Genomic DNA, 23,993 nt, shown 5'->3' on the forward strand with positions numbered 1-23,993 from the left:
TCTAAAGGGGTATTGAGATCAGCAAAGACAGTGTACTTCTTCTTCTAAACTTATGGAAATTCTTTCAAAGACTAATATTTTCAAGCTAGTGGGACAATATTGAAAAATAAGTCAGGACATATCTCAAGACATATTTTCTCCTTGAAGACCAGCAAGGATCAAGATTAAATGTTTTATCTAAGAAGTGTATTGCTGGCGTGTAGCACGTGTTCTGACTATGTGCAGTTTTGGAAACTTTCATTTTTAGAATAAACTGGATGTCTTATAAGCATTCAAGTCTTTTGGCCGGTGCACAATTTTACATGATGCATTTCTTTGTTGAAGTAGTGTTTCTTGACCAAGACATTTGTTATAGTCTAGGTACGTTATCTTGGTTTCTCAGGTATTTAGAGAGTCTTTTTGTTTATTTTTCTTCACTTCACTTTTTGTTGTCTTTGTTTGTTAGTTCTCATGTCCTTCGTTTGGGTATGAGTAAATTTAGAGTCTGTGAAGGTTATGCTTGTTATCTTGTGGCAAACATAGGGAAAAAGGCTAGTGTTCAGACATTGCTAAGTCTGAGGTCAATCTTTGCAGTTGTTTTGCAAAGGTGTCGAATAGAACATTCTATTTGGAGTATGTTTGTCTTGCATTTTTGAAAAGTGTTTATTTTGAGTCTTGTTTGAGTCTTGAACATAAATTGTGTCTTGTGTTTTGAGTTATTCAATATAGAGGTCTGGTTTCTCTATGTCTGTGAATGGATAATTCAAGTGTTTGTTTTTGTTGGTTTGTTTCCTCTTGTGCTCTAAAAAAGGATGTTGTGTCTATCTGAGTCGTGGCATAGTTCTCAGTTTGAGGGGGAGTATTTGGTATTTTCTTCCTCATGTGTATCATGACTTCAGTTGTTTCTCCTTCTATGTGAAGTTGGTGTCTGTGATGTTATGATTTCTGTGCTATAGTGAGTTCTCCTTCTAGTAAGAAGACTTTGTCATATTATGGCTAAAAAGGGGGAGAAGTGGTTATTATGTTATCTCTGTGGAGCATCTTTTATGGAGGAGAAACTATGTGTTATCTGTGGTAACTTTAAAAGAGAGAGAGAACATTAGAAAGTGGGACTGCCTCAAAGAAGTCCTGGTATGATGAAGGCTGAAGATTGTCTCATACAAAGATTGTAGATCATAAACAGTGACTATTTGAAGACTTCCAAATTGTTGCTGCTATACTTAATTATTAAAGACCATTGTATTTTTTTAGCTTCTGTAATACAAAGGTTGTATAAATTAGTTTTAGCCAAAATAAGCCAAAGGGGGGTTGTTGTTTCTCTATAATTTGAATTGGAATTATGTTTGGTAAAACTAATATAGTAGCAATTAGTTAGATAGGATTTGTAACTTGTAAGACAAAGAAGATGGAAATTCTATTTGACAAAGGAACATGTTGAGTTAAAATGTTTCAACATCTGGACAGCATGTCGAAGAAGATGTCCTATGCAAGCCATTCGACACCACGCCTGAACTTAACTTTTAATTGGATCAGACTCAATAATTAACAAAATGCAGAATATTATGGAAATATTATGCAATCTTATGTGGCGCTCAAGTTAAGGACAAACGTATTTATTTTTTATCTCTAATTTCAAGATATTTGATTAGCTACTAAATATGGAGAATATTTAGGAATCTAATATTTGAAGCACTATTTTCATGGAGACTGATTTAAATATATTTGATTAGTTACTAAATATGGAGAATATTTTGGAGTGCTTTTAGCAGCTAGTCCTATCTCTGTGAAGAATATCCTGGAGTATTTCTAGCAGCTAAAATTGTGGAGACATTTTAGGAAACAAATTATTGAAGTCCTAACTTTAAGGAGAATATTTTGGAGCGTTTCTAGCATGGATTCTAGCATGGAAGATGTTGAGACATTCTAGGAAACACATGATATTGTTCCTGTTTTTATGCAGAATCTTCTGCAGATTTGTAATAGCTTATGAGTTGTGGTTGAAGGCCCAAATCCAGTTGGGTATAGGTTATAAATAGAAGCTTTGTAACCTAGGTAAGTAGCTATCCGAATTTATCAAAGATGTAACCATTAGGGCTAGGAAAAGTGAACCTCCCAGGTTGTGGGAAGGTCACTGTATGTTCTTCTCGAAGCTGTTAAGCAAGAGAAGTTGTAATGTCCACCTTGAAGCCTGTAGGTAAGAGGTGTATTGTTCTTGGAGGAAGCTTTGAAGTAACTCCAAGTTGTGTTTGTTTGTGTGCTTAGAATGTTCGTGATTAAGCCGTTGATACAGTTCCTGGGACTAGAAACTGTTCAACATCATTGCGATGTTTGGGAGTGAGAGGGGTTTCTCATATCTATGGAGGATCTAGATAGAAGGGTCATTGGGTAGTGATTAAGTGAGAAGTTATAAACGAGGGAGTTTAGCTTTGAATTGATACTGCTAATAGTGGACTTCATCCCTGGCTTGGTAGCCCCTAGAGTAGGAAGGTTGTTCCGTACGGGGTAAACAATTATGTGTGTTGTTTATTACTTTTCAGCTTTTCTGTTTATATCGGTATATACCTTGTTGTGTTCTTAATGTTGAATTAGATGTCTTGACATGCCATATGACATCTGAAGTCTAACTTGCCAGAATTTCAAAGATGTCATTTGGAAGGAAGACTAACCACTTCTCTCCGTGTTGTTTGGTTAGAAGTTAGCCTGAAACTTCACTTTTCCTTGTATAATGGGGTTTGAGAGTTTAACCTACTAAAAGCTCTTAAGAATTTTCGGATACTCTCAAGATCAAAACTTGAAGAGAGGATTAGGTCACTTCATTTTGAGCGAACCTCTATAACTCCTTGTGTTATTTCTCTTACCCTTAAATTTTAATTTCCTACTTATTTATCTTTCACTTGCTAATTTATTAAAACGTTTTCAACATTTTCTTAAACTCTAAAAATAATTGTAAAAGATTTTCAAACTACCGCTTTCTGAAATACTCAATTCACCCCTCCCTCTTGTTTCTTAAGTCACATGTCCAGCAAGCGGAAGTGGAATTAAAGCCTAACTCGTGTTCAAGGACTTATCATCTCATGAAGAAGATAACTCCCTACTAATGTTTGAATAAGAGATTTTTATTAAACACACCTCCACCATTTGATGGTGCTAGGTTTGAAATATGGAAAGCTAGATTTAGAATAGTTATTTAAAGTATTAATCGTGAATTGTGGGAAACTCTAATCAATGTGTCATACTAAAATTTTGCCCTACACATTTCATTCATTTGAGCATGTCACATTCGTATTCTGTGTGCATTCGATCGTCACAATTTGCATATTCTAAAAAAATTATACTTTTATTAAAGTCAACAAAAATAACTTGCATTCGCATTGTCGCTTTAGTCAGGCTAAGCATTTATCCAAATTTTTTATTTTAGACTGTTAATAGATATTTATTTTTTATTTTTCTATCATTTCAAAAATATCAAAAAATATGTATTTTAATTTTATTTATATAAAATTTAGTTTTAAACATTTAATTTAATTTTGTTATTAGGATTAGTTTTATTTATTTTTAATTTAGAGTTATTTTTAACATTTTTATTAATAGTTAAAAAATCTGAAAAAAATATATATACAAAGAAAAAAGAGAAGGGATTTTGAGTGTACTTGGAAGTTTGATTTTAGCTCATTTTATTTTTTAAAGCCCATATCTTATTTTAGAACCAAAAATATAATTTAGATGTAAAAAATAAATTTTGGACACAAAATATTCTCAAAATGATGAGGTGGTTGATAATGACAAAAGATTAATATAGTATTTTCCATAAATCTAATTTTCTTACCTTATCTCTTATAGATATTTCTTATAGATATAGATAGCATAATGTTTATTTTTAATAAAAAAAGAATGTTCATCTATTTCAATTCTTTAAAAAAAATTAATGTTATTAATAAATGATTATTTTTAAAAATATCATTTTTTTTCAAATAATTTTAAACGGAGATAATAACTCAATTTTTTAACTTTATGAATATTATAATGAGAATGCATCCATATATGATAACATGATAACAGTATTTTAGTGAAACTAATTTTCTCTATTAGTAATCCATATCTAAATCATTTATTAAAAGTAACTTTTTTTAATAATTTTCTTTATAAGCAATATTTTATTAGATTAAAGGAGTACAAGGGGTACTCCAATCCATAAACATAAAGGGACCAACAAGTATTTAATCAGAACACAGAAAATCTAGAGGAGAATGTAACCAATTATACAAAATAGTGCATCTAGAACCTCTATTGCCGATAGCGTGCCAAATCCAAGCTACAGTTTTGATGTTCCATATGACGTCGTCCAATACGATACCTTCCTCTTGAAAAATCAGCTTATTTCTCGCGTTCCAAATTGCCCAAGTCGTTGCCAACCAAATGAGGCAAATCTTCTTTGTTTTAATCTTCCCCTTCAGCGCTTGTTCGAACCGTAACAGATTATTTACCCCAACATGTTGTCCCATATTTTCCAAGCCCAGCCACATATGAATGTTGCTCCAAACATTTTGACTAAAACTGCATCTGAAAAGTAAGTGATCCAAATCTTCAAAATCAACACTATACAGAGCACAAATCTTGTCCTCGTCCGTAGTAATAATTCCTCTTTTCACTAATTGATCCTTAGAAGGTAATCTATTTAGAATTACTCTCCAACCGAACACCTTTAGCTTCGACGAAATGTTAGTTTCCCAAATCATCTCCAATGCCATTTGTGTGTCGCTTGTTATGACGTCTTCAAGACCTCTATCCCGGAACAAACTATAGCAACTCTTAACTGAGAAAACACCGTCTTGCGAAGAACCCCATTTGACCTTGTCCTTGTCCGCCCCGTGAGGTTTTGCCGTGGATAGAACCTCTATTAGCTCAATGGCTTCTACTGCTGCCAGCGGGTTTCCCAGAAGAGCATCTAGACTGACTTTGAAGTCCCGCACCCAATAATTTCACAAGTGAAAAGCTCCCATCTCCCGCACCTTACCTTCCTGATTTGAGGATAACATAAACAGTGCAGGGAAACGATCCTTGAGGGTAAAATCGCCCGCCCATTTGTTGAACCAGAAAAAAATACCATCTCCAGAACTGAGTTGAAAAACCAAATTACCTGCAAAACAATCACTAAAGTTAGTTTTTGACATGCTTGCAAGCAAGACATCCTTCCACCACACAAAGGCCTTGCTGCATAAATTTGCATTCCCTCCCACCAACAGACATTGTTGTAAGTCGTCATATCTAGCTTCCAAAATACGCTTCTAAACGGGCCCATCTTCGTTCAAAATTGTCCACTTCCATTTACATAAAAGAGTGTTATTAAATAGCCCGATATGTCTTATTCGAAGGCCACCTTCCTCTTTTGGTTTGCAAATATTGTGCCAACTCACCCAACTTATGCATCTCTTCTCCTCATCCCCACACCATAGAAATCTGCTTTGAATTTGGATGATTTTCTTTATAATCTTGATTGGAGCTTTGTAAAATGACATAACGTAAATCGGGATGCTTGATAGAACCGAATTCAGTAAAGTCACCCTTCCCCCGAAAGATAACTTTCTAGCCTTCCATGTTGAGAGCTTTCTCTTGATGCTCTCCAAAACGAGTTTCCATGACAAACATCTCCTAGGATTCGTCCCTATCGGAATTCCTAAAAATTTAAAAGGAATGTTACCCCAGCAGCAGCACAGGAATTGTGAAGCGCCTTCCATGAAGTCCTCTGGAATGTTTACTCCATAGATTTTGCTTTTGAAAAAGTTAACCTTCAGTCCCGACACAATTTTAAACCCCCGAAAGATTGCCTTGATGCTCCACAAATTGTTCCAGCAGCCAGTCCCAACCACAATAGTGTCGTCTGCAAATTGCAATAAATTGATATTAAGATTGTCTGTTACCTTATAACCTTCGAATCTGCCACCTTCAACCGCCATCCTAACCATTCCAACCAGCCCTTCCGCGATCAAAGTGTATAAGAAAGGTGATAACGGATCGTCTTGTCGTAAACCCCTTTTGGTCCAGAAGTCCTTTGTCAGAGAACCATTAACCAAAATTGACACAGAGCTGTTGAATATACATGCTTCAATCCATTCACAACATTTGTTGCCAAACCCAAACTTTTGTAGCATACATCTCAGGAAATTCCAGTTTACACAATCATAGGCTTGTTGAAAATCTGCCTTAAGGATAAAACAGTCCCTCTTCTCCTTCTTAGCATGATCGATGATCTCATTGATTGCAAGAACCCCATCCAAAATATGTCGCCCTGGTACGAATGCTGACTGCGTTGGCGAAATTATTTTATTTAGAGTCCTTTTCAACCTGTTGGTGTGGTGTCGTTTTTTTTACCTCCCCGTTTCACTTGGGAGGACGGCACGCTAGACCCTTCACGCGAAATTTGGAAGGAGAACGCGCCCGGGGCGGGATGAATTTTGTTCCAGTTCTTCCTACGATATCACACGAACTTTTTAATTATCCTACAAGTAGGAAAGGGGAAAAAGATCTCAAATAAACCCTAGGAGTTTGCTAAGTGTGGGGATTCATCTAGACTAGAAATTCTGGAGTCCGGGAGGTCGGTTATACATAGGGAAGAGTTTAAGCACCCTACATATTCGTAGTACTCTACGGGAACCTTCTCTGTGTCTATGTGTTTGTGTTTGTTGCTGATGATTGGGAAAGTTTCTCCTTTGTGTTAGGAGAAGGAATTAAATTGAATTAAAAAGAAGACAGACAGACGGACTATTTTTGGTTTTTTATTAGCTCGCTGAGATTCCTTGTGAACCTCATGCCTACATATCCCTAATGGAAGTCAGAGCTTTTTGTAGTTCGGAGAACTAATTAGGGGAATTAAATATTTTTGGTGCCTTGATTGAAGCTCAAGGTTGAAGCTTGAATTAAATCTCTGTTTACAGTAAAGTGACATGAAATCATCTTTACAGAGAGGTATTTCTACTATTCCACCACAAACATTTTTAAAGTGACAGAAAAGCTAAAATTGTTTCATTAAGAGAGGGAGCCTACTTGGTTGATCAAGTATGACAGCCACATGCCTCTTGAATGAAAGATTCTCGACCAATTTAGGGAAAGTTACCACATGCCTGGGTTCTACTGCCTGAGCATGCCTTTCAAAATCCTAAGTGGGAGACTGATTAAAATTAAAATGTATTCTGATGTTTGTTTGTTTGAATGTGGTGAGATAGGAGAAAGATCTCTTTATAGAGATAAGCTATGTCTATCTACTGTATAAAAAATTTGATTTTTAGCTGGCTTGTATGAGGCCCAAGCTTGAGGCTTTTGATTGATTTATTATTTTATTGACTCTGGGAGATAACTCTACTGGGGATTGACTTAAACTAAGAAGTCTTTGTGTTCTGTACAAAGCCCAGAATTGAGGCTGACTCTTTATTGAGAAATATGTTTTTTACTGACTGAGACTGGTGAGATTGTCTTTTTAAAGAATGAATGGAGGCTGACCCTTTCCAGGGGGTTTTTGGCAGAAAGATTACTAGTTGAGACTTCTTGTTTAAAGCCCAAGATTAAGGCTGACACTGACTAAGGACAAACAAATATGGATCCTAGACTCTGCTAAAGGGAAATTATGGAAGATAAGGGTGACAGAGACTGTCCATGTCTCTCATTCCAAAAGGTGTACTCAATGTGAGATTGAGACATTCTTAGCTTGTTTAAAGTCTGGTTTGAAGAATGGAAGAAACTCACCAGGATAGGCTAAAAGGTGACTAAAGACCTGTTCCTATGTTTATAAGAAACCTGATGGGTCCTTGTATACAAGCTCAAGAGGAAGCTGGGAATGCTTTTAAGAAGCCTGTGGGTCCTTGTACAAAGCCCAAAAGGAGGCTAATCGAGGGTCATCGAGGGTCCTTGTTATAGCACAAGAGAAAGCTATGTGGTTTTTGAACTTATTTTGGCTCTAAGCAAATGGGTAAGAGGTTTCACTGGGAATAATTCCTCTTGGGTGGATGTATCCTATTTTTGGTTCTAAGGCTTTTTCAAGATGTTTCTTCGAGAATAATTCATCTTGAGGGTTTGAACTAAAGATCTCTAATTAGGAAAGAGCCTTCACCGGGAAGACATTCTCAATCCTAGGCCATATTCCTATAATATATATATATATATATATATATATATATATATATATATATATATATATATATATATATATATTTATTTTAACTGTCCTAAGGTTTACACTCAGACGTAGTTCTAAATAATATATATAACAGTTTATATTTGACAGTAATTTACATGAAGACTGTAAATTGAAAGCTATAAAGCCTAACTTGGATGGAGTGGAGGCCTTTGAAGTTGTATGTACAAAGCCTACCAGCAATTTTGTTGTTTAATGATAACAGTTGAATATTTATTATAAACGATTAAAGGTTTTTGAAAACAGAAGAAGTGAAGATGGACATAGGTCACATAGGTATCTGAAGAGTTTCACCGGGAATAATGCCCTTCAAATACCAGAAGAATGTTTTGAAAACAGAAAGGAGATTTTGTAAATACAGTTTCTGAAAACAAACTAAGAAAAGAAAAAGGTGTTGGGACTTACACTCTATTAGAGGCCCATAAATTTATTTACTGTTTGAAAAAAAAGTTGAAAAGATACAGAGTTTTGTTGTATGAAAACATGGATCGTTTGTTTGATCGGAGATTGAAAGCAGTTTTTTTTAGAATTGATAAAAACCAACTTAATTATGATAAAGGCAAAACCTACACCTAATTAAGACCTAAATTATTAGGGTTTTAACACAAAAGTATGTACAAGAGATTAGGTTTTGAAATTAAGTGAAAACTATATTTTGAAGTATTAAAACATACTTAAAGCATATGATTTTAAACCTAATTAAAATATATCAAAATAATATATTTTTTTGTAATTTTTTTGGATATTCTTAAAATAGATATATTAAATGAGAAGTGTGTGAAAAATGAAAAGAAAATGATTTAATTTGATAAGTGAATTAATTGTGTGAAGTTGTGAAGAAAACGAAGGAAATTAGTGATAAAAAAAATAGTTTGGTCTTCACCAAGGTTTGAACCTGCGCCCTCTAGGACACCAACACAAAACACTTGCCAACTGATCCAAGCGCATGGCTTGTTAAAAGAAGGAGTGTGTTTGATTATATGTGAAACATTGTTCTGAAGTGACTAAAAAAATAAAACCAAAACAAAAGGTCTGAGGGGGGGGATCGAACCCCAGACCTTAGGCAAGAGAGACTTTGGACGCGCGCTGTAACCATTGGGCCATTACGATGAATTCGTAAATAACACACCCACCGCTAAATTTATTTTAAACTCAGACCTAAGAATTCAAAAAAATGGCGCCATCACCATTATCATCTTCAACCTCTAGCTCCTCCATCTTGGATTTCTGAACTCTCTCATCTCTCAACCATTTTAAATGATTCAAACATCAAACTTGCTCGTTTTTAAACGATGAACATGATTATGATCACAAAATTCATGTATTCTAAGTGTAACTAAAGAATTTCAGTATGAACACGAAGAACATATAAACCCTAATTTTAAAATTAAATGATGAAAAAGATGAATAAATGAATGATGATAGAGGGTTTTTAATCCTCGGATGATGCTAAACAAACTGGTATCGAGATATATCAAAAAGAGTACACGAATTAAAGAGATGGAGTTGAGAAACTTACCTCTGAAAATGAAGGTCGTGAGACTGATAGAGAGCTCTTGAGCTTGTATGGATGATCCTAAAAGCTTCCTGGGGACTCAATGAAGCTATCTGAATGCTTATTGTGACTTGAATACCTCAGAAGTTCCCTACTCGATACCTTCCTTTTGAGCTTCAAGTGATCATGGAGGTTAGTGATTTTGAACTTACAGATGAGCTGCGACCATCTGGATAGCTTCACCACGCCCTAAGGAACCTGTTTGGATGCTTGGACTTGCCTGACACCTTCTGAATTGCTCTATGAACCTCCAACTGACTTTGCTCCAAATTGAAAGTGAAGATGGTGTTCTTGCACTTACAGAAGTGTTCCAGGTGCTTGGATCACTTCTAATGGACCCCCTTGAAAGGTTAGAACACTTAGTTTCAAAGGAGAAACTCTGGTTTGAAGAACCCGAGTCTTCTTGCCAAAGAACCTTTGAAAATCCTAAGTGTGAAAGAAAGAAGGAGAAAGCAAGAATTGTAGTTGCTTTGGTGTGTCTAATACTGAGGAATGCACTTGTATTTATAGGCAAAAGTCTCTGCACAGATTGAGGGAGTGAGCTTTCTTAATGAGAGAGTTTTGGTTTCTTGGCCATGAAGAAATTCAAAGAATCTCCAAAATGCAATGATGGCCAAACCGAGCTAGCTCCCTATCCATTGATCTCATCTGATCTTGGGGAACATTTCAGATATGTAGAGTGATCCGCTGTCGCGCGCGGATCAAAATGAGTTATTTTGAATAAAACCGTAGATAGCGACAAGTGACTCGAATATCGTCTCTCAAGGATTCTTGATTATTATCAACTAATCAAAATCGATGGGGGAGGAGGTTGGTTCAGGTTCGATTTATAGAAAAAATGATTATCAAAAGCGATTAATGAAATAAGTTGTTTTGAAAAAGTGATTATAAAATTAAGCCAATCTACTGTTTTCGGTTCCGGCTTATCATAGGTTTCTACCTTACCAATTCCCTAAGCGGCTTCGATCTCTATTCGATTTCAATACCAATTGACAAACGCAAATGATATTAAACAGATTGGATTCCTATTCCGAATTAAGCAAACGGATTAATACAATCGCGAATTAAGCAAACACGATATAGAAACGCAATTTAACGACGAAGCGACGTAAACAACGATTAACTGTTAGGAATACAATCATACAATCGCGAATTAAGCAAACACGATATAGAAACGCAATTTAACGACGAAGCGACGTAAACAACGATTAACTGTTAGGAATACAATCATACGAAATTAATCAAAATATTCCACGAAATAACAGATTAAGCAAATGCAAATTCATAGAATATAATTGAAAGAGAAACGAAATTGAATTGATAAAATAAAACCTCAAAGCTTTTGGAATTCGATTACAGTAGATCGACTCTGGATGTTTAGTTCTCCATTCAAGCGTACAGAGCAAAAGTTTGGAAAAAAAATCCTGGATAGTAAAACGAAGAACAGTGTTTTCGGCTGCTAGGGTATAAGGGAAAAACAACCCAATCGGTTTACAACCCAACTGGGTCAAAAACAAAACCTAGGCCCACTACTAGCGACCCGAAACTGAAAATATAAAGTGCTGCATCTTCAAACGCAAATCTGGGAATTATAGGCTCCGAATTTGACTTTGACTCCAACATGAAAGTCGTAGCTCTCTCTCTTTGCTTTCCGGCGATTATTAGAACGCCTCAATCGGACTCCTGGAACTCCAGTTATGATCGTTTCCGTGCAGACTGCTAAAGCTGAAAATTAAATACGAAAATCAAATAACAATAAAAAATAAATTAAAATATAAAAACATTATAAAATACAAAAATAAGACAAGCAAACCATGGAAATGCATAAGTACAAACGTAGAGAAATGTGTATCAAAATGAACTGATCAAATTCCCCCACACTTGAACTTTTGCACTCCGAGCAAAATGAAAAACAAAACAAAGAAAGCACAAATACATCAACAGTTACTCATCCTAGGCTACATATCTTCTTTGGGTAAGTTTGCATCGACCGATACTAATCTTGCACACTAAGGATATCGTAAGAACACTAATCCACAATTGTGCAGACATAAGTCTCCTAAATACACAAACCAATTCAAATCATATTACTATACCACAGTCTAACTTACTCATCCGTTTTGCTCTTTTTCATCCAGGCGCAATCACATTAAGCCCGTTATCTCCACACACTTATAGCAAGACGACCGGTTAGTGACTCTGATCCTTTTCTGCACGGGGTTCTGGTACTTACGTGGCATAACCCTTTGTTTACTCAGTTGTAGTTTCGGGGGATCGGACCGTAATCCTCCCTACCAAGTTCAGCACCAGAAACCGTTGAACCAACTAAAAAAGAGTCTTATTTTCAACTTTTGAAGGTTTCAAAACCGTTGGTTTAAGTGACCGGGTGAAGGTCACCAAACTTAGAAGGTGCATTCCATTTTTCTTTTTCTATTTTTTTTTCCGGAACACTCACTTATATTCATCGGCTTCCCTGCGTAAAGTGTGTGAGAGATGGTGCCGACTGCTGAAATAAACTACCCAAGAGCTGTCAGAGAATGAGAATTTAAGGCTAAAACATAATAAAAAATTCAAATCAATTTCCATATGCAGGAGACTTACGGTGTTAGAACGATACCGATCTTGTGAATTTTTCCCAATTCTCCACAAACCAACCTCAAATTAATCTATAGTCTAAAACTTTCAACAAAAATGCAATTTTGTTTGAATGAAAACAAAACAAAGAACAAAAAGAAATAAAATAAATGATTCCCTCCCCCACACTTAAAACATGCATTGTCCTCAATGAAATACACAAACATAAAATAGAGGAGAGAGAGAGGAAAGAACACCCCCGAGTAGTCAAGGAGGATAGGTGATCACATAAAAAGTCTTTCCCAAAGAGATATCTTCTACATTTTCTTCTTTCAAAGTGGGGATTTCATGGAGTAGCTTTGGGTAATGTCCATTGAACTTGAAATTTCTATTAGTGCCTTCGCCTTTTATTCCAGGATCAAAGAAGAATCTTCGATAAATAAAAGTGTCGAATGGGCATGTGATCTTCTTTTCCACAACATCAGAGATCAAAAGATTGAGAGGATGCCTCATTACTTTTGTTTCATCTTCCCCTTCAATTGAGACCCTATGCAAAATCATGGACGGGCTAATATCGGGAATGTCAGCCAATGTCCACCCAATCGCCTTCTTATTCTTCTTCAAAACCTGTAAAAGCTTATTTTCTTGATCAAAATCAAAGTTAGAAGAAATTATAACCGAGAGTTTTTTATTACTCTCTAAATAAGCGTATTTCAAATTTTCAGGAAGTTGCTTCAGCTCGGGGGAAGGTGGCTGCTCAATGGAAGGAGTGCTTGGGGCAGTCCGGATGTCAAGAGTATCATCTGCATGAACAGCTTCATCGATAAGAACTTCACCTGTAGTGAGTATGTTACTCTGCAAGGCAGCATCAATCTCAGCACATACAACCCAAATGTTAGTGTCAGTATGTAACGCCCCAGACTGCTTTCGGGATGATCGACTGACCCCACAAATCAACACGAGTCTTTTCAGCATGCTTTGACCTCACTCGCACACTTTCCGGGAAACTTCCCAGAAGCTCACCCATCCCAATACTACTCCAAGTCAAGCACGCTTAACTGTGGAGTTCTTATGGAATGAGCTACCGAAAAGAAGATGCATCTTGTTGGTATAGGTAGTACCCATCAATCCTTATAAGCTTTCCTTCAACCATGCAGTCCCATACCTACACAGCATCAGGATCCCTCTCATTCCGATGTGGCGACCAACCTTGCCTTTTTCGGCCTCGGTTGTTACATGCGGTGTAACCACCCCTCGCCTTCTTCGGCCTCGGGTGTTACATGCCCACCAGCTTCCGCATGGTTCGTCCTCGAACCACATCGTACTAGGAGAGGTATGGCTCTGATACCATTTGTAACACCCCAGACTGCTTTCGGGATGATCGACTGACCCCACAAACCAACACGGGTCTTTTCAGCATGCTTTGACCTCACTCGCATGCTTTCCGGGAAACTTCCCAGAAGGTCACCCATCCCAATACTACTCCAAGTCAAGCACGCTTAACTGTGAAGTTCTTATTGAACGGGCTCCCGAAAAGAAGATGCATCTTGTTGATATAGGTAGTACCCATCAATCCTTATAAGCTTTCCTTTAACCATGCAGTCCCATACATGCACGGCCTCGGGATTCCTCTTATTCCGATGTGGCGACCACCCTAGCCCTTTTCGGCCTCAAGTGTTCCATTAGGTGCAACCACCCTTCGCCTTCTTCGGCCTCGGGTGTTAAACATGCCCACCAGCTTCCGCATGGTTCGTCCTCGAACCACATCGTATTGGGAGAGGTCTGGCTCTGATACCATTTGTAACACCCCGGACTGCTTTCGGGATGATCGACTGACCCCACAAACCAACACGGGTCTTTTCAGCATGCTTTGACCTCACTCGCATGCTTTCCGGGAAACTTCCCAGAAGGTCACCCATCCCAATACTACTCCAAGTCAAGCACGCTTAATTGTGAAGTTCTTATTGAACGGGCTCCCAGAAAGAAGATGCATCTTGTTGATATAGGTAGTACCCATCAATCCTTATAAGCTTTCCTTCAACCATGCAGTCTCATACCTACACGGCTTTAGGATCCCTCTCATTCCGATGTGGCGACCACCCTAGCCCCAATTGGCCCCAGGTGTTCCATGCGGTGCAACCACCCCTCGCCTTCTTCGGCCTCGGGTGTTACATGCCCACCAGCTTCTGCATAGTTCGTCCTCGAACCACATCGTACTGGGAGAGGTCTGGCTCTGATACCATTTGTAACACCCTAGACTGCTTTCGGGATGATCGACTGACCCCACAAACCAACACGGGTCTTTTCAGCATGCTTTGACCTCACTCGCATGCTTTCCGGGAAACTTCCCAGAAGGTCACCCATCCCAATACTACTCCAAGTCAAGCACGCTTAACTGTGAAGTTCTTATTGAACGGGCTCCCGAAAACAAGATGCATCTTATTTTCGGTAGCTCATTCCATAAGAACTCCACAGTTAAGCGTGCTTGACTTGGAGTAGTATTGGGATGGGTGACCTTCTGGGAAGTTTCCTGGAAAGCGTGCGAGTGAGGTCAAAGCATGCTGAAAAGACCCGTGTTGGTTTGTGGGGTCAGTCAATCATCCCGAAAGCAATCTGGGGCGTTACAAATGGTATCAGAGCCAGACCTCTCCCAGTACGATGTGGTTCGAGGACGAACCATGCAGAAGCTGGTGGGCATGTAACACCCGAGGCCGAAGAAGGTGAGGGGTGGTTACACCGCATGTAACACCTGAGGCCAATGGGGGCTAGGGTGGTCGCCACATCGGAGTGAGAGGGATCCTAAAGCCGTGTTGGTATGAGACTGCATGGTTGAGGGAAAGCTTATAAGGATTGATGGGTACTACCTATATCAACAAGATGCATCTTCTTTTCGGGAGCCCGTTCAATAAGAACTTCACAGTTAAGCGTGCTTGACTTGGAGTAGTATTGGGATGGGTGACCTTCTGGGAAGTTTCCCGGAAAGCATGCGAGTGAGGTCAAAGCATGCTGAAAAGACCCGTGTTGGTTTGTGGGGTCACACATCCCAATACTACTCCAAGTCAAGCACGCTTAACTGTGAAGTTCTTATTGAACGGGCTCCCGAAAAGAAGATGCATCTTGTTGATATAAGTAGTACCCATCAATCCTTATAAGCTTTCCTTCAACCATGCAGTCTCATACCTACACGGCTTTAGGATCCCTCTCATTCCGATGTGGCGACCACCCTGGCCCCAATTGGCCCCAAGTGTTCCATGCGGTGCAACCACCCCTCGCCTTCTTCGGCCTCGGGTGTTACATGCCCACCAGCTTCCGCATGGTTCGTCCTCGAACCACATCGTACTGGGAGAGGTCTGGCTCTGATACCATTTGTAACACCCCAGACTGCTTTCAGGATGATCGACTGACCCCAGAAACCAACACGAGTCTTTTCAGCATGCTTTGACCTCACTCGCATGCTTTCCGGGAAACTTCCCAGAAGGTCACCCATCTCAATACTACTCCAAGTCAAGCACGCTTAACTGTGAAGTTCTTATTGAACGGGCTCCCAAAAAGAAGATGCATCTTGTTTTCGGTAGCTCATTCCATAAGAACTCCACAGTTAAGCGTGCTTGACTTGGAGTAGTATTGGGATTGGTAACCTTCTGGGAAGTTTCCTGGAAAGCGTGCGAGTGAAGTCAAAGCATGCTGAAAAGACCCGTGTTGGTTTATGGGGTCAGTCGATCATCCCGAAAGCAATCTGGGGCGTTACAAATGGTATCAGAGCCAGACCTCTCCCAGTACAATGTGGTTCGAGGACGAACCATGCAGAAGCTGGTGGGCATGTAACACCCGAGGCCGAAGAAGGCGAGGGGTGGTTACACCGCATGTAACACTTGAGGCCAATGGGGGCTAGGGTGGTCGCCACATCGGAATAAGAGGGATCTTGAGATCGTGCAGGTATGGGACTGCAAGGTTGAAGGAAAGCTTATAAGGATTGATAGGTACTACCTATAGCAACAAGATGCATCTTCTTTTCGGGAGCCCGTTCAATAAGAACTTCACAGTTAAGCGTGCTTGACTTGGAGTAGTATTGGGATGGGTGACCTTCTGGGAAGTTTCCCGGAAAGCATGCGAGTGAGGTCAAAGCATGCTGAAAAGACCCATGTTGGTTTGTGGGGTCAGTCGATCATCCCGAAAGCAGTCTGGGGTGTTACAAATGGTATCAGAGCCAGACCTCTCCAAGTACGATGTGGTTCGAGGACGAACCATGCGGAAGCTGGTGGGCATGTAACACCTGAGGCCGAAGAAGGCGAGGGGTGGTTGCACCGCATGGAACACCTTAGGCCGAAGAGGGCTAGGGTGGTCGCCACATCGGAATAAGAGGAATCCCGAGGCCGTGCAGGTATGGGACTGCATGGTTGAAGGAAAGCTTATAAGGATTGATGGGTACTACCTATATCAACAAGATGCATCTTCTTTTCGGGAGCCCGTTCAATAAGAACTTCACAGTTAAGCGTGCTTGACTTGGAGTAGTATTGGGATGGGTGACCTTCTGGGAAGTTTCCCGGAAAGCATGCGAGTGAGGTTAAAGCATGCTGAAAAGACCCGTGTTGGTTTGTGGGGTCAGTCGATCATCCCGAAAGCAATCTGGGGTGTTACACAGTACAATCAGAACATGAGTAAACATCATCAAAATCAGACAGTGATGGAAAATCAGATGCAAGCAAATCATTACGAGTATCATCAACATTTTCAGAAAGCGACTCAATTTGAAAAATAGAATGCTCTTCCAAGGGTTGTTGGTTTGATCCTTGAGCTTGCTGCATGGCATTCATCAAAGTGGCAAGATGTCCAATCTGTGTTTGCAAAGTCTGAAGAGTAGAATCTATTTGTTGTTGATACTGAAGATTATTTACAGCCATTTGTTTGACAATATCCTCTAGTGAAGGTTCGGAAGGTGCAGAGCACACAACCTGAAATTCCTTCAGATGCTTATGCGGCTCCTCACCTGCAAAACTATTAAACCTAGGCAACAAATGTGTTAAACCATATTTCAATTCAAAAGGTGCATCAATTGTAGGATAGTCAATACATAAACCATTATAGTTCACATTAGGGACAACCAACTGCGTCAAAGTTCTTTGTTCAGCCCTGGTTTCAACAAACACAGAAATACTAATTATGTCCCATTTAGGAAGAAACAAATAGAAAGAAGGAAAACGATTAAAATAAATTCATAAAATTATGAAAACATAACATTTCATCTAATATGACGAAATAAGAATTATGGAAATTTTTTTGGATTTTTTCAAAATAGCAAAAACAGTAAAAAATTAATTAAAAATAGAAAAATGATGAATTTGGAGATTTGGGGTCGAAAAGTAAGGGAGTACTGATCGCACGATTTTTCTACTTCCAATAGGCAAAAAATTTTTACAATCGAACACAATTTTTTTCAAAAACTGAATTTTTCGACTCTAAACGCGGATTGGCTAAAACCGTGAGGAAACTAAGGCCTAAACGCGAGAACACTAAACCTATGACTCTAAAAACGATTAATAATAACAAGAATCCCCGGCAACAGCGCCAATTTGATCCGCTGTCGCGCGCGGATCAAAATGAGTTATTTTGAATAAAACCATAGATAGCGACAAGTGACTCGAATATCGTCTCTCAAGGATTCTTGTTTATTATCAACTAATCAAAATCGATGGGGGAGGGGGTTGGTTCAGGTTCGATTTATAGAAAAAGTGATTATCAAAAGCGATTAATGAAATAAGCTGTTTTGAAAAAGTGATTATAAAATTAAGCCAATCTACTGTTTTCGGTTCCGGCTTATCATAGGTTCTACCTTACCAATTCCCTAAGTGGCTTCGATCTCTATTCGATTTCAATACCAATTGACAAGCGCAAAAGATATTAAACAGATTGGATTCCTATTCCGAATTAAGCAAGCGGATTAATACAATCGCGAATTAAGCAAACACGATATAGAACGCAATTTAATGACGAAGCGAAGTAAACAACGATTAACAGTTAGGAATACAATCATACGAAATTAATCAAAATATTCCATGAAATAACAGATTAAGCAAATGCAAATTCATAGAATATAATTTAAAGAGAAACGAAATTGAATTGATAAAATAAAAACCTCAAAGCTTTTGGAATTCGATTACAGTAGATCGACTCTAAATGTTTAGTTCTCCATTCAAGCGTATAGAGCAAAAGTTTGGAAAAAAATCCTGGATAGTAAAACGAAGAACAATGTTTTCGGCTGCTAGGGTCTAAGGGAAAAACAACCCAATCGGTTTACAACCCAACTGGGTCAAAAACAAAACTCAGGCCCACTACTTGCGAACCGAAACTGAAATTATAAAGTGCTGCATCTTCAAACGCAAATCTGGGAATTATAGGCTCCGAATCTGACTTTGACTCCAACATGAAAGTCGTATCTCTCTCTCTTAGATTTCCGGCGATTATTAGAACGCCTCAATCGGACTCCTGGAACTCCAGTTATGATTGTTTCCGTGCAGACTGCTAAAGCTGAAAATTAAATACGAAAATCAAATAACAATAAAAAATAAATTAAAATATAAAAACATTATAAAATACAAAAATAAGACAAGCAAACCATGAAAATGCATAAGTACAAACGTAGAGGAATGTGCATCAAAATGAACTGATCATAGAGGCTTTCTATTGGCTTAGGAGAAGATTCCAATTGATGAATCATTGCTTACCATAAATTCTCAAAAGTACTGATTACATAATCACATGTTCTTGTTTTTGGGAATCTTCTTCAATTCTTATGCCATGGTGGAAATGGATGCATGGTATGTTTACAAATGTATTATGGGTCGTGTAGCATCCATTAGTGAATCCATATGCACAAAATTGCAAAGTTTCAAATTGTACATGACCTATAATTTTACTTCATGAGGCCAACTTTGAACAAGCATAACTCCTAGCTCAAAATGAATTTGGAGAAGGTTGAGCACAATTTGGAAAGCCCTTAACATGTACTTCAATTAATTATTTTGGGGTTTCTTCAGAATCATTTGGGAAATATGTGAAAAAAGGGCCTAAAGTTAGGAGAAAACTAGGTTAAAAAACACTTAGAATTTTTCTAAGTTTTTATGACCTATAACTTCCAAAGCCAAAATCTCTCAAATGATTGATCTCTTGAAAAAAGTTGCAATGTGAGAAGTTGTTTTATTTCAAGAGATCTACAACTTTCATGTTGGAAGTTTTTTTGAGTTGTGCAGGTGAAATTTTGAGATCCATGAACTAGGTCAAAATGCACTTAGTTTGACTTTTGTTGACTTTTTGATCCTTGATGAATTTTCTTGATTTTCTTTGGCCAAATGACTTCAATAATCATATATTGATGATATTGGTCCTCAAAAGTCATGGTTTGACCAAAAAACTTGAAAGTCAAAGGTGATCTTGTACAGTTGACTTTTCCCAAATGAAGTGAAATTTTGGACTTTGGTAATGAATCAAGTCCTTCTCCTCAAATGAATGATATGAATGGATCATATTGAGGTGATAGAATTTCTTGAGTCATGTTTTGAGTTTTGGATCCATGTCCTGATTAAAAGTCAACTGTCCAGGTGAATTAGGTCAAAAACCCTAATTGTCGACCAGATGAAATTGATGACTGTGGATCTTGAATTGAAGTGTAATGCCCAATGGATATTGTCACATGGATCATTTGAAGATATTTGACCATTTGATAGATGTCCTGGAGCTTTTTAGGGTTTCCCAAATGTGGTCCCTGATTATAGTCCTTGATGGGCTCAAAACCCTAGATTGGTGAATTAAGCAAACCTGAGCCCAGATGATTGGTGTCCAATCAATCATAGGTGAATAGAATGAAGCTTTTTAATTCCTATGATTGTATTGGAGACTAATACTTTTATTGATTGATCCTTTGCCTGAGCTCTTTTGTCCTTGAACATCCTCGATTATGGACCAGATGAATAAGTGACTGCTCTGAGTATCTGTTTTGAATTTGATGAAAAGTCTGGAGATGTGATATCTCGGGGGGGGGGGGTCAAATTAGGGTATGACAGTTGGCTAAAATTTTTGCAAGAATTTTATATAGGCACCCGACCAAGCATATAGGACGGTATTCGTTCAGCCCTTGAGGATTATGGTTCTTCGGGATAAGGGCAATGAACAATGTTGTTACTGCCTTCGGTAGACTAGCAATAATATAAAATTCCGAAACAACTTGCAAAGATCATTCTCCAAAAAGGAGTAACATTCTTGTAGAAACCGAGGGCTTTTGTCTGCTCCAGACTCCCACACAGCACTTTTGATTTCCTCCTTTGTAAACTCTGTTTCTAAAGATTCCCTATCTCTGACTGATAATTGTTTGAACACCAAGTTTTCTTTACCTGGTCTGAGACCTTGTGATTCCTCAAATCTACTTTTGAGCACATTGAATATCTCGTTTCTAATTTTGTTCACATCCTCAATTATGTTCCCATCGCTAGATTGCACCGACAAAATGGTATTCTTTCTCCCCTTAATCACCGAGTGAAAATAGTTGTTGTTAAGATCTCTCTCGTTTAACCATTTTTGTCTATATTTTTGCCTCAGCAGGATTTATTTGATAAGAAGAAATTTCTAGACTTCGTCACTTGCCCCATCCTCTTGTTTACCAATCTCAGTCTCTACCCATCTTCGGATTCTCCCTCAGTAACGATTCTATCGCATTCGTTCAAATTTGCCACTGCTTCCTCCACCTTAACATCCACCCAGCCAAAACACTCTATATTGCACACTTTCAACTTGTTTCTTAGTGCCTTGAATTTTTCCTTCATCACATAAGCTTGATTTCCTTGCACCTCAATTGTAGTCCACGCTTCTTCCACAAATTTTTTGAAATCTTTGTTCTCAAACCAACAGCTATTTACTCTAACTGGTTTCGGTCCCCAGTTTGTGTCATTTGCCTTAAGCCACACCGGTGAGTGGTCCGATATATATATTTATCCCCTATTAATTGGCTAACAATCTTCCAACTATCTATTAGAGATTCAGATAACAGAAATCTATCTAATCTGCTTCTAGCGCTACCCTCCTTGTTCGACCATGTGAATCTACTGCCTATTGTAGGTAAATCCACCAAATCCATCTGCTCTATGAAATCGTTAAATTCTGTTGTTTCTAAAATTCTGTTAACTCCTCTCCTACCTACTTTTTCCTTCTTATCTCTCACAGTTTTAAAATCACCATCTATACCCCACCAACCATGTCCAAACTTGTTCTTAAGCTTGACAAGATCAGACCAACAAGCTTTCTTCTTCTCAATTTGGCACGAAGAGTAAACGTTGATGAAAAAGAAAGCCTGACCTTTAAAGTTAGCACAGACTCCCAAAGCTCCTTCTGTTCTGAAACTGAATAAAGGTTCCACATCACCTTTCCTCCATATAATTAACATCCCCCCTGATGCTCCCTCCGAACCCTTTGCCGTCCACTCGACATCGTTACTACCCCACAAAGCTGAAACCATAACATCATCCATCTGTTGTGATTTTGTCTCCTGAATGAATGCCATATCTGCTTGCCCTTTTGCTAGAATTTGAATTAATCTCCTTCGCTTTGAAGAGATTCCACACCCTCTAATGTTAATGGTGACTATATTCATTGAGATACAATATTTCCCCCCTTCCTTGCTTCCACACCATTCAGGTCCCTTTTCTCCATTCCCTTTATAGTTTCAATAAAGATTCCATCATTCTCTCCGTTCTTCCCGTCTGAGATACCTAATTGATTAATCTCCCTCCACACCCTCTCCGCCAGAACCTCATGTATGCCCCCTTTAAAACGATTTTTGCCCAGGGGATTGTTGGAGACGTTAATTGAATTACTGCATAAAGTAGTTCCTTCAGAAGATGCAGCACAGGAATCCTTCGACTTCATGGTTATTTCCTCGATGTAACCTTCACTTTTTGATTTAGGACGGGTTAGCACTGAGAATTTTGATTGAGATATTGTAAAACCTAATTTATCAATGTGATTCTTCTGAGCCGGTGCAGAAAAGATGGTTTTGTTTGGAACACATATCCGAAACAGCACTGATGAGAATTCTCTTACGATGGGCCTTTTTGGGTCTTACTAATTGGGCCTTCATGAGAATGTTTTTCTTAGAAGCCCAAAATCCATTATTTTCAATAGAAAAGGACTTTTTCCTTTTGCCTCTTTTCAACCCACGACCCAATTTCGCTGCTCGCTTAACCGTTGACCTATTCCCCTGCAGTAAATCTTTGGAAATATCACTACAAGTATTCTCCAAAGCCTGTTTTTCCCTTTCCAATGCCAATGCCTGTTGAAACATCCCTTCGCCACCTTTCAGCGCCGCCTGCTCCAAATTCAGAGAATTTAATGTTTCTTCCTGCAAAACACGTCTATCTGCGCTCGCTTCCATACTAGCGAATTTTGACTCCTGGACAAAGGTTTCGATTCTGTTCACCTCCTCTGAATGATTATCTCCCCACACACCATTTTCCTCCTCTGAACTTTCATCCTCACTACTACTCATTGGTGTCGAGTTGACAATAGTTTTCACCGCAATTCGCATCGGCCTGTGAGAGTCTTCAACCACTTTGATCCTGAAGATACCGTCATTGATCGCTATGTTGTATGTTTCATTTAAAACCATACAATATTTTGTTCGGATGAGGATTCTTGCAACGTCCATATTTGATTGTTTGGTGGTTTCTTCATCAACGCATACAAAACATCCAACAAGTTTCGTCATAAAATCGAAAACCTTGGTGTTCCATGCGTGGCAAGGTAAACCAAACACTCTGAGCCAAGTTAGTCTTTCATTATCCACATCCTCAGGTCTCCACAGCCTGATTTCAACAAACATTGATAAATCCACTTAGACGCCTCTTCGATCAATGCTTTGATTTCCCCCTCCTCGCTTTCCTCCATCAGACAAAGGTTGGCTCCCAGTGGTGTGATTTTCACCTCGAAATATCCTTCCATATTGAAGTGTTCCTGTAAGTTATATGTTGTGCCTGGATTTTCAACGATCCCCACAAAAGCCTTACGAAAACGGACTAGATCATCCTCTTCCATGTTGTATTCAAGGTGTGCAAATGGAATTTTCTTCGCATGAACATTGTTATCCACAACGACGTTATTATCTTGACGATTTCTAACCGCCTGCGAAGGTTTTTTTCCTGTCGTAATGTTCCCCCTGCCTGTTGTTATGTTTCGGTTCAGCTCTGATGTCTCGTGTATCGGTTGTTTCGTTTCCCCCCTGCGCACGGCCCTTCATCATTCCTCCCTCCTTTCTCCCTTCACGGTTAAACCTGGGAACGTTAGCATGAATATTTCTTGACCCTATAAAGATGTTGTCAAGTTTAGTGGCCATCATCCTTTCATCCCTTACGTTGAAGAATCTCACGAATCCAAATCTCTTCCCTCTTCTATCTCTTTTTGGTGGTATAATGTCCTCGTCTATCTCTCCGAAATCTTCGAATGTCTCATACATTTCTTTAGCTCCGAAGTCATCTGGTATTTCCGTGAAGAAAAAAGTGCACGTTGAAGCTCCTCCCTTCTCCAATTTTCTTCCTTCATTTTTGTTGCTCCAAATTTGTTTTCCTTTCACTTCGAGTCTTCTCCCTCTTTTCACTTCAATCCAATCCTGTGTTGCATGTCTCTGGTTTTCGTGAATCATGATGGTTATGTTGAGGTGTT

The 23,993-nt window shown here is 38.7% G+C and overlaps 2 protein-coding genes across 2 annotated transcripts; both read right to left on the reverse strand.

The window, feature by feature from the left end:
• Window positions 1–4,196: 4,196 nt before the first annotated feature.
• On the reverse strand, window positions 4,197–6,128 carry LOC131604618 (uncharacterized). Its single transcript, XM_058877047.1, has 3 exons — window positions 5,309–6,128; window positions 4,994–5,116; window positions 4,197–4,897 (listed from the first exon to the last, which is right to left on the reverse strand). The coding sequence occupies exons 1-3, from the start codon at window positions 6,126–6,128 to the stop codon at window positions 4,197–4,199; spliced, it is 1,644 nt and encodes a 547-aa protein (XP_058733030.1).
• A 14,828-nt stretch (window positions 6,129–20,956) lies between these two features.
• Window positions 20,957–21,840, reverse strand: LOC131604619 (uncharacterized). Its single transcript, XM_058877049.1, has 2 exons — window positions 21,295–21,840; window positions 20,957–21,235 (listed from the first exon to the last, which is right to left on the reverse strand). The coding sequence occupies exons 1-2, from the start codon at window positions 21,838–21,840 to the stop codon at window positions 20,957–20,959; spliced, it is 825 nt and encodes a 274-aa protein (XP_058733032.1).
• Window positions 21,841–23,993: the final 2,153 nt, after the last annotated feature.

The sequence above is a fragment of the Vicia villosa genome, linkage group LG5 (assembly GCF_029867415.1).
Source record: "Vicia villosa cultivar HV-30 ecotype Madison, WI linkage group LG5, Vvil1.0, whole genome shotgun sequence".
NCBI classification, from domain to species: Eukaryota; Viridiplantae; Streptophyta; class Magnoliopsida; order Fabales; family Fabaceae; genus Vicia; species Vicia villosa.